The sequence below is a fragment of the Oncorhynchus gorbuscha genome, linkage group LG06 (assembly GCF_021184085.1).
Source record: "Oncorhynchus gorbuscha isolate QuinsamMale2020 ecotype Even-year linkage group LG06, OgorEven_v1.0, whole genome shotgun sequence".
NCBI lineage: Eukaryota > Metazoa > Chordata > Actinopteri > Salmoniformes > Salmonidae > Oncorhynchus > Oncorhynchus gorbuscha.
Window position 1 is genome coordinate 23,075,373 of NC_060178.1, and position 12,433 is coordinate 23,087,805.

At 35.3% G+C, this 12,433-nt stretch overlaps 1 protein-coding gene across 1 annotated transcript; it reads right to left on the reverse strand.

The window, feature by feature from the left end:
• Positions 1-1,609: 1,609 nt before the first annotated feature.
• On the reverse strand, positions 1,610-7,404 carry LOC124037712 (Krueppel-like factor 9). Its single transcript, XM_046352698.1, has 2 exons — positions 7,044-7,404; positions 1,610-3,718 (listed from the first exon to the last, which is right to left on the reverse strand). The coding sequence occupies exons 1-2, from the start codon at positions 7,381-7,383 to the stop codon at positions 3,495-3,497; spliced, it is 564 nt and encodes a 187-aa protein (XP_046208654.1). The 5' UTR covers positions 7,384-7,404; the 3' UTR covers positions 1,610-3,494.
• Between the last annotated feature and the right edge of the window lie 5,029 nt (positions 7,405-12,433).

A 12,433-nucleotide genomic window follows, 5' to 3' on the forward strand; every position in this document is an offset into this window, starting at 1 on the left:
GCATTAACATCTGCTAACCATGTGTATGTGACAAATAAAATTTGATTTGATAAGATTTACAGAGTTGAACAATACTTCCAGTTATTATTCTGGTACAAACAAGTATCATAAATGAGTTATTACCATCTACTTGGTCATTTCTTTACCATAAATTAGTGATACAGTAGCTAGGTTTCCATCCAATGGATGACAGATTTTCATGTGAATATTCTAAAATCTGCATAAAAACAAAATGCGCATTTTCCCACCAGATGTGATTCCATCAAATTGACTTGTTTCATGTAAAAGGCTGTGCGTGATGTAGTGCACATAAATACCTTTTTGTGGTTAAATTCCCATGTACCGAATAAAATAAACAAGTTAAATGGGTTTCCATCACATTCAACTCCACTGATGGTTCTCACCAAAAATGTGCCCACTCTGGTATTGGCATGTGCAGTATAGCCAGCAGGGTGCAGTATAGCCAGCAGGGTGCAGTATAGCCAGCAGGGTGCAGTATAGCCAGCAGGGTGCAGTATAGCCAGCAGGGTGCAGTATAGCCAGCAGGGTGCAGTATAGCCAGCAGGGTGCAGTATAGCCAGCAGGGTGCAGTATAGCCAGCAGGGTGCAGTATAGCCAGCAGGGTGCAGTATAGCCAGCAGGGTGCAGTATAGCCAGCAGGGTGCAGTATAGCCAGCAGGGTGCAGTATAGCCAGCAGGGTGCAGTATAGCCAGCAGGGTGCAGTATAGCCAGCAGGGTGCAGTATAGCCAGCAGGGTGCAGTATAGCCTACATGAGATTATTATGGACAAAAGACTGATGATGTTTTATTTGTCAAACGGCAGCCGAGCATTGATCATCATGTCACCAGAATAAGACCCTCAATATTTATTGGAAAGTCACATCAAGCTCATCACCTTGCACTTTCACCAACCTGTGAAGTTCATCATGATGAGATTCGAACACACAACCTTTGTTAACGCCCACCCATTCTCCCCAACCAACCACCCTGCTATCGTTTCTGTCTTAATTAACCGACTGTCTGTCTCTGTGATTGTAATTCACTGTATACAAAAATACTTTTCCACATTTCCAATAAGCAATTTGTGTGTTTCACAATTTGATACTGGGTTGCTTGATACACACGGGAAACTGTTGTGTGAAACCCAGCAGCGTTGTAGTTCTTGATGCACTCAAACCGGTGCTGCTACCATACCACATTCAAAGGCACTTAAATCTTGTCTTACCCATTCACCCCCTGAATGGCACACACACACTGTTCATGTCTCAAGTCTTAAAAACCCTTCTTTAACATGTCTCCTCCCCTACACGGATTCAGATTGAGGGTGGATTTAACAAGTCAATAAGGGTTCATAGCTTTCACTTGGCCAGCCAGTCATAAAAAGAGCAGGTGTTCCTAATGTTTTGTACACTGTAAATGTACAAATTGCCCTTTTGAATAATCTTCTACAGAACAGTAAATTACAATTCACATTTGGCAGTACTCGCACTATCAATGTTAAATGAATCGTTCTATCCCATGTGTGATCGATCATTGAAGACATCTTTCACGATCAATACATTTATTTTAGAAATCAATGTTTCAGATATAATTATCAAATGAAAGAAACATGACATTTAGCAGCCACCAGTTTGAATCAAGTCTGTCTTGAGCATTTGGCCATAGGTTCTCATCGACATCATTGGTTTCTGTAACATGCTATTAGAAAGCAGTTTGAAACACCACACAAAGACCCCAGAAACGTAATTTTGTAGACATGTTTACTGTGTAGGGGATGCATTACATACATCTGATCTTAATATCAGATTTATTTTAACTTACTGAAGTAAAATCATTCATAATATTACATTACAGTATAACATACTCATTATTCTCAACCATTATATAGGTTTACCAAATAGTTAAGTGATTATCAATTAAGAGCAGTCTGATTAAGTCAATTGAATGTATTTAAACAAATGCGAAGACAATCCTATCAAAAGTAATGTGAGCATTGCATTGTGACAGGCAATTACTTCATATGAACATGTATTTCTAGATGAAACACTGATTACGTTTGAAAAACTGACTGTATGATTGCCTTGTACTTAGTCAATGGAATAATGTGCTAAGACTTGTGAAACTGCCTTTTTGATGATCTGTTTTGAGTTTGGTACAAAGCGTTGTGGAAATTGCACCAAAGGGATAAAATAAATCATAAAAACACTTAGTGCCATTATTGATCTCAGAGCTCAGTTTAACACAAAGGTTTAACATATCTATAGTACAGTACCAGCAGTAAGTTTACCAAATATAACAACTGTTCCATAAACAACTACTATCCACAGTAATCTTACTATTATCTCCACTATACCAAAAGCTATAAAACGTACAAAACTTAAACATGACCTATTATCTTAGCATTAACGAAACCTAACCAGTGGGTATTGATCATCAATAATGCAAGATGAGTTATCTGAGACAGGCTGAGTGAAGTAGGCGACAGTAGCCTGATCCCATCTGTATGTGTGATTTAGCCAACTCTGCTGTGCCACGTGTGGTCCTTGTCAAGCCAAACATGAATGTAGGGTATCATGACAATAGTCCCAGGAGTTGTCTTAAGACAGATCTGGGACCAGGGTATGGGTACAGAACCTCTTCCTCCGCTCCCAGTGGAGATCCATTGGTCTGACTAGGGGTCTATCCATTAGTCGGATTCAATTGCAAAACATTTGGTCTGCTGCAAAATGTTTTACAACGGTTACCGTTTACTCTAGGAACCAAACAGAATGAAATAGGGAGGGGCCTACCTGAATTTGTCCAACAGAAACTCGTTTTAATTTCAAAACATTTTCTGTTTGGAGTAAACTTTTGCAAAATGTTTTGCAACATACCAAACATTTTTCTATTAAATACACCCCAGGCCCTACCTCCGCCCTTGATCATGACTCACAGTTCAATTACATTACACAAGAGTCATTGGACAAAAGGCGTCTTCTGTACGAGGGGAAGAGCGCCGAAGCTTGGGCTTAACATTAACACACATCGCTTGCGGTACAGTTTTAGAAGCATAATGACCCTATTTCATATCAACAATAAATAATTTTCTAAAAACAAATGGTTCAATTGATACGCACCTTTTATAGGGTTAGGGTTCCACACAGCCTTATGTTAGTGCTTGTTTACAGAAAAGACAGAAGACAGAGTGGACTACCTTTGCCAATTAGCAATCTGTCTCCGAACACCTGTGTGTAAATGGAAGAAGGACACCACTAACATGTTGTCACTGAAGAAAAACCACTCTCGGCTGCAACTGTTAAAATCAGTTAACAGTGAGTATTTGTGAAATTATTTTGATGTGAAATGAAAATCAAGGGATTTATCTAGAACCGTACGGCAATTGAGAATCAATTCACGTTTAGATTGAGTATTTGGCTGTTTTGGCTTCCAGGGCCAATTTGCCTTTAAACAGCATGTCATGTCCTTGGACTATAAGGAGTACTGTTAGGCTCCTTTAGTCCATTATTGGGTTACCCTTGTGGCTGATCATGGACGGTTCGAAGCCAGGGTGGCGGCGGGCATGCTTCAGCAGGTGGTCGCTTCGCATGAAGCGCATGGCACACAGTGGGCACTGGAACTGTTTCTCGCCCGTGTGAGTCCGCAGGTGGCGGATTTGTTCATCAGAACGCGAGAACTTCTTGTCACAGTCGGGCCAGGAGCAGTTGTAGGGCTTCTCACCTGGGATGGGATGGAGAAACTGTTATTATTCACAACCAACATACTTGCTTCTCTGTATGCAATGCACACACATGGTAAGCATAGCCTCGACTGCTCGGTCATCCATTACATTGGACTATAGGCTAATAGATGACGAATGGAGGCCAACATGCTGACTACACCAGGCGCGCGTGTCCACCATTGGGCGCATGTTGATTCTGTCCATCCACACCTGACGTGATCAGGACACGCAGGTTTAAATAGCGAACTAACTCTGAACCAACTATATTCATTTGGGGACAGGTCAAAATGCATGAAGCATTCATGGGCGTTTTATCTAGCTTGTACAATTTCCTCTCTTTTGCTGGATCATCATAGAATTTTGCCCAACTTTGAGTCAAACAAAATTGTGTTCTCTACTTTGACAATTAATCAACAGATAAAAGGGGAAGCCTAGTCAGTTTTTAGTAATCTCTCCTCTGGTTTTCTGTGGATTTTACAAGGCCATTGGCAACCAACTGGACTGGAGTGTGGATAAGGTTGCCAACGGTCCCGTATTAGCCGGGAATCCCTTATGTTGGGCTTAATTGGTTTGTCCCATACAGGACCTCCCTTGTCCCGTATATTCATCCAATCACAGTATAGTGTAAATACGGCAATTCCTACAAAGTCATTTGTTGTTCGGTCAGTTTGGCATATCAAGGAAATATGGATTTAAAAAAAGAAGACTGGAGTTACTACAACAAACAGTGGGAAGCAAAAAAAGACGTGGGTTAAGTGGTGACTCGACGAAAGCTTTCTGTACTTTATACCTCCGGGAATTCTCAAATTGGCCATGGAGGGGAATGACCTAACTCAGCATGCATCCACATAAATGCACAAGGCCGTGCTAGCTAAACGTGCTATCAATATTGGCACATTCTTCGTGACGTCTACTGCAGAAAATGACAAATCACGGCCTTGTATGTGTACCATACCGTTAAACATGGACTCAGCTACAACAGTACCGACTGTCTTGTTAAGCTCAACGGTGCTTTGTTTCACGACTCAAATGTTGTGAAGATGATGCACTTGGGAAGAACGAAAGCTGAGATGATTCCAATTAATACGGGATATTTTGGAAGATCTGTCCCCGACCGAAGGTGAGCCCGTGTATTTCTCAGTTGCCAGTGATGCCTCAAACAAGGGAATAGAAACATGTTTCCAGTGTGTGTATAGAAGCATGTTTCCAGTGTGCGTATAGAAGCATGTTTCCAGTGTGCGTATAGAAGCATGTTTCCAGTGTGCGTATAGAAGCATGTTTCCAGTGTGCGTATAGAAGCATGTTTCCAGTGTGCGTATAGAAGCATGTTTCCAGTGTGCGTATAGAAGCATGTTTCCAGTGTGCGTATAGAAACATGTTTCCAGTGTGCGTATAGAAACATGTTCCCAGTGTGCGTATAGAAACATGTTTCCAGTGTGCGTATAGAAACATGTTTCCAGTGTGCGTTTAGAAACATGTTTCCAGTGTGCGTATAGAAACATGTCTGGAAAAGCATGAACTGGACATTACACATCCCAGTCTATGCAGCAGATAATGTCAACTTTGAAAAACACCACTCCGTTTACCAGTTATTGAGCAGTGCCAACAATCGCATTCTGAAAGCTAATTGCCCAACTCGCATAGCTCATAATGCCTGTAAGCACGCCTGCGATCAGCTGTCAGTGGATATTGAGGCAATTGTTTTAAAGATCTACAGCCACTTCTCAGTATCTGCTTCCCGAAGAGAGGAACTGCGTGCATTCTTTGCCTTTGTTGAGACATTGAGTGGCGTGAAATTCTGCAATATGTTTGCACACGATGGCCCTCTTCATCCAGCTGTCCATCGTCTTCATCCAGCTGTCCATCGCCTCCTGCAAAGCTGGCCAGCTCTTACTTCATACTTCGTGTCCCTTGGGGAGACCCGTCCTGTGACACTGAAGAGTACTTTTAAGTACGAAGAAGAAAACGGAAGCTGCTGAGATTTATCTGTGCTTTTTACACAACGTGGGGTGTGTTTTTGACCAAGTCGTAAAAAACCTGGAGGAAACAACGCTCTGCATCACAGGTGTTTACGAGGAAGTCCAAAATGAAGATGCTTCAGTGGAAACAGGACAGCTTTTTTAGATACCAGAACAAGCAGCTGATGAACAAACGATTGTCAGCACAAAGGTCCAAGCAGTAACAGGACTTTGAAGTTCTATGACACTGTCATTACATACATTGACGAGTGGTACGACTTCTCACCGGAAAATGTCATGGTGAAACTGAAACCAATTGTCCTCTATGAGCTCTCCTTCACTGACCTGGAGCAGGTGGTGGTGGCCCTCCAAATGACAGACAGTCAGTATGGACCAACTCTATGAGGAACTCTCCTTCACTGACCTGGAGCAGGTGGTGGTGGCCCTCCAAATGACAGACAGTCAGTATGGACCAACTCTATGAAGAGTGTTGTGCCGGGAGGAAATACAGACAGGATACCACAAAATACACCAGTGAGAAGTAGGTGGCAGTTTTCCAAAAACCTGTTCAGGATTGTCTCATTTGTCCTCAGTGTGACAGGCTCAGATGTCTTTGTGGAGGATTTTCTCTCTGATGACCATTAAATGAGCAGACTCAAGAAACACAGAGCTGATCAAAAATTAACTTCAAATATCTGAACTGTGACTAGTCATGTAAGGGTTCTCTCTGGCTATACAACATGACAAAGGACTGCTTGAATCAGTCAAGAGCAGCAAAAAAATATCAAAGGAAAGACCCGTGTGACTCATGCCCCTCCTTTCCCTCTTTGGCATTTGAATAAAAAAGAAGAAATTGCTGTAAAAAGGTCCAAATTGTGATTTCTTTGATCATTTAGTCACACGTTTACATAGTGATACAGTTTGAGTAAAGTTAGACTAAATGGAATATAAAAAATGATTTTACTTTCCAATTGAGTATACACTGTATATTCATTCACACGACACCATATCCACACCGCCGTGGCACCGTGCACTGGCACGCCACCTTTTGTCCCTTACTTGGTAGTGAGAAAGTTGGCAACCCTAAATGTGGACCTTCATCTTCCAATCACCCGCATGAGTATATGTTTCTAATAAAACAATCAGATGGGAGAGACTGGACTTGTTGCCCACATCAAGCGTTTAAAATAGAACCAAGTTCTACTTTAGCGCTTGGCTACACAGACGATCCTTGACTCGTGCGAGCAGTTAGGATGAAATAATTGAATAAACATGTATGTGTACATGTATTTAGCAAAGCTCGCGCACGCATCCAGGCCGGTGTGGTCAGCATGAAAACGTACTGCTAAACTTCACACATACATACCTGTATGTGTCCTTATATGCGACTTCAGGTGAGACAATTTTCCGTAGGCCCTGACACAGCCATCAAACGTACAAACATGTTTCTTTTTAACAATTGGAGAGTGCGATAATCCGTGTCGCTCACCACCTGGTATGAGCGATATGCGCGCGAGTATGGATACAGGCGTCGGTGTTGAATTTGGGGTTGGATTGGTGGAATCGGACATCGTGTTGTAGCCGCCTTCCCCGCATGAGATGTTGACGTCTGTATCAGTTCCTCCAAAAGAAGAATGACTATAATCCTGCAAAGCCAACATAGGCTGAAATCTTCCATGCTCATCAATAACCCCGGCAACGGCCATGATGTTGAATCTTCTATTTCTTCTTCTATGGGATTATGTTGGTCCCTGAAACATACATTAGATGTGCATGCCGGCACCTACTGGATGGGGTGAACACTGCAATTTTATCATAAATGATCTGGGAAGGGGGAAAGCATACTCCTAATTTTCCACAAAAACAAAACAAAAATGTACTCTTTCAGTCGGATTCAAATGTATACTCAGATCTTTACATAGCCTCAGGAGCATGAAAGAGGGAGACATGCAATATTTCCTGTAATGTTTTAAATCCTGGGGATCCAAAAATCCTTTCACTGTCTTCACAATTAATGTCTAGTTTTTTAAATGGCACAGGACAAACTAATACAAAATCTATCACTTGTGCAATAAACCAACAATGTCAACCTTCCTCAACGTCTCACACATTGCACCAAATGTGGGTGTAGCAGGGTCTGACTGGGAAGAAATCCACCCTGGCATTTCTAACACACCAGCCCATTCTTTTCCTTGAGGCCTCCATTATTAGCCAGATAATGATCAGTTTGAGCAAAAAAACTCAAGTTAGACCGGCCCGCTGGGCTACAAATGGACCAGACCATCTGGCATTTCGGGCTGCTTTTTATTAAATGCAAGTCATCATATTTTTCAACAAAACACTGAATTAATGCATAATAATTATTCAATGTGTATTTTCTCCTTTGCCAAGATAATCCATCCACCACATTTCAAGAAACTGATTAAACAGCAGGATCATTACACAGCACCTTGTGCTGGGGACAATAAAAGGACATTCTAAAATGTGCAGTTTTGTCACACAACACAATGCCACAGATGTCTCAAGTTTTGCGGGAACATGCAATTGGAATGCCGACTGCATGAATGTCCACCAGAGAATTGACTGTTCAGTTGTCTACAATAAGCCACCTCCAATATCGTTTTAGAGAATTTGGCGGTACGTCCAACCGGCCTCACAACCGCAGACCAAGTGTAACCACGCCAGCCATGACCTCCACATTTGGCTTCTTCACCTGCGGGATTGTCTGAGGAGGGCTGGGGGGGGATGCTGAGGAGTATTTCTGTCTGTAATAAAGCCCTTTTGTGGGGGAAAAACTCCCCCTGTCCAGTCATGTGAAATCCATAGATCAGGGCTTCTTTCAATTGATTGATTTCCTTATATGAACTGTAACTCAGTCAAATCTTTAACATTGTTGTATGTTGCATTTATATTTTTGTTCAGTGTATATAATACAACATTTATATTTTTGTTCAGTGTGTATACAACATTTATATTTTTGTTCAGTGTGTATACAACATTTATATTTTTGTTCAGTGTATAATACAACATTTATATTTTTGTTCAGTGTATAATACAACATTTATATTTTTGTTCAGTGTATAATACAACATTTATATTTTTGTTCAGTGTGTATACAACATTTATATTTTTGTTCAGTGTATAATACAACATTTATATTTTTGTTCAGTGTGTATACAACATTTATATTTTTGTTCAGTGTATATAATACAACATTTATATTTTTGTTCAGTGTATATAATACAACATTTATATTTTTGTTCAGTGTGTATACAACATTTATATTTTTGTTCAGTGTATAATACAACATTTATATTTTTGTTCAGTGTGTATACAACATTTATATTTTTGTTCAGTGTATATAATACAACATTTATATTTTTGTTCAGTGTATAATACAACATTTATATTTTTGTTTAGTGTGTATACAACATTTATATTTTTGTTCAGTGTGTATACAACATTTATATTTTTGTTCAGTGTGTATAATACAACATTTATATTTTTGTTCAGTGTATAATACAACATTTATATTTTTGTTCAGTGTATATACAACATTTATATTTTTGTTCAGTGTATATAATACAACATTTATATTTTTGTTCAGTGTATAATACAACATTTATATTTTTGTTTAGTGTGTATACAACATTTATATTTTTGTTCAGTGTGTATACAACATTTATATTTTTGTTTAGTGTGTATACAACATTTATATTTTTGTTCAGTGTGTATACAACATTTATATTTTTGTTCAGTGTGTATAATACAACATTTATATTTTTGTTCAGTGTATAATACAACATTTATATTTTTGTTCAGTGTGTATACAACATTTATATTTTTGTTCAGTGTATAATACAACATTTATATTTTTGTTCATTTATATTTTTGTTCAGTGTGTATACAACATTTACAACATTTATATTTTTGTTCAGTGTGTATACAACATTTATATTTTTGTTCAGTGTATAATACAACATTTATATTTTTGTTCAGTGTGTATACAACATTTATATTTTTGTTCAGTGTATAATACAACATTTATATTTTTGTTCAGTGTGTATACAACATTTATATTTTTGTTCAGTGTATAATACAACATTTATATTTTTGTTCAGTGTGTATACAACATTTATATTTTTGTTCAGTGTATAATACAACATTTATATTTTTGTTCATAATACAACATTTATATTTTTGTTCAGTGTATAATACAACATTTATATTTTTGTTCAGTGTATAATACAACATTTATATTTTTGTTCAGTGTATAATACAACATTTATATTTTTGTTCAGTGTATAATACAACATTTATATTTTTGTTCAGTGTATAATACAACATTTATATTTTTGTTCAGTGTGTATACAACATTTATATTTTTGTTCAGTGTGTATACAACATTTATATTTTTGTTCAGTGTATAATACAACATTTATATTTTTGTTCAGTGTATAATACAACATTTATATTTTTGTTCAGTGTATAATACAACATTTATATTTTTGTTCAGTGTATAATACAACATTTATATTTTTGTTCAGTGTATAATACAACATTTATATTTTTGTTCAGTGTATAATACAACATTTATATTTTTGTTCAGTGTATAATACAACATTTATATTTTTGTTCAGTGTGTATACAACATTTATATTTTTGTTCAGTGTATAATACAACATTTATATTTTTGTTCAGTGTATAATACAACATTTATATTTTTGTTCAGTGTGTATACAACATTTATATTTTTGTTCAGTGTGTATACAACATTTATATTTTTGTTCAGTGTATAATACAACATTTATATTTTTGTTCAGTGTATAATACAACATTTATATTTTTGTTCAGTGTATAATACAACATTTATATTTTTGTTCAGTGTATAATACAACATTTATATTTTTGTTCAGTGTATAATACAACATTTATATTTTTGTTCAGTGTATAATACAACATTTATATTTTTGTTCAGTGTATAATACAACATTTATATTTTTGTTCAGTGTGTATACAACATTTATATTTTTGTTCAGTGTGTATACAACATTTATATTTTTGTTCAGTGTATAATACAACATTTATATTTTTGTTCAGTGTATAATACAACATTTATATTTTTGTTCAGTGTATAATACAACATTTATATTTTTGTTCAGTGTATATAATACAACATTTATATTTTTGTTCAGTGTATAATACAACATTTATATTTTTGTTCAGTGTGTATACAACATTTATATTTTTGTTCAGTGTATATACAACATTTATATTTTTGTTCAGTGTATAATACAACATTTATATTTTTGTTCAGTGTATAATACAACATTTATATTTTTGTTCAGTGTATAATACAACATTTATATTTTTGTTCAGTGTATATACAACATTTATATTTTTGTTCAGTGTATATACAACATTTATATTTTTGTTCAGTGTATAATACAACATTTATATTTTTGTTCAGTGTGTATACAACATTTATATTTTTGTTCAGTGTATAATACAACATTTATATTTTTGTTCAGTGTATAATACAACATTTATATTTTTGTTCAGTGTATAATACAACATTTATATTTTTGTTCAGTGTGTATACAACATTTATATTTTTGTTCAGTGTATAATACAACATTTATATTTTTGTTCAGTGTATAATACAACATTTATATTTTTGTTCAGTGTATAATACAACATTTATATTTTTGTTCAGTGTGTATACAACATTTATATTTTTGTTCAGTGTATAATACAACATTTATATTTTTGTTCAGTGTATAATACAACATTTATATTTTTGTTCAGTGTGTATACAACATTTATATTTTTGTTCAGTGTATAATACAACATTTATATTTTTGTTCAGTGTATAATACAACATTTATATTTTTGTTCAGTGTATAATACAACATTTATATTTTTGTTCAGTGTGTATACAACATTTATATTTTTGTTCAGTGTATAATACAACATTTATATTTTTGTTCAGTGTATATACAACATTTATATTTTTGTTCAGTGTATAATACAACATTTATATTTTTGTTCAGTGTATAATACAACATTTATATTTTTGTTCAGTGTATAATACAACATTTATATTTTTGTTCAGTGTGTATACAACATTTATATTTTTGTTCAGTGTGTATACAACATTTATATTTTTGTTCAGTGTATAATACAACATTTATATTTTTGTTCAGTGTATAATACAACATTTATATTTTTGTTCAGTGTATAATACAACATTTATATTTTTGTTCAGTGTGTATACAACATTTATATTTTTGTTCAGTGTATAATACAACATTTATATTTTTGTTCAGTGTATATACAACATTTATATTTTTGTTCAGTGTATAATACAACATTTATATTTTTGTTCAGTGTATATACAACATTTATATTTTTGTTCAGTGTGTATAATACAACATTTATATTTTTGTTTAGTGTGTATAATACAACATTTATATTTTTGTTCAGTGTGTATACAACATTTATATTTTTGTTCAGTGTATAATACAACATTTATATTTTTGTTCAGTGTATAATACAACATTTATATTTTTGTTCAGTGTATAATACAACATTTATATTTTTGTTCAGTGTATAATACAACATTTATATTTTTGTTCAGTGTGTATACAACATTTATATTTTTGTTCAGTGTGTATAATACAACATTTATATTTTTGTTTAGTGTGTATAATACAACATTTATATTTTTGTTCAGTGTGTATACAACATTTATTC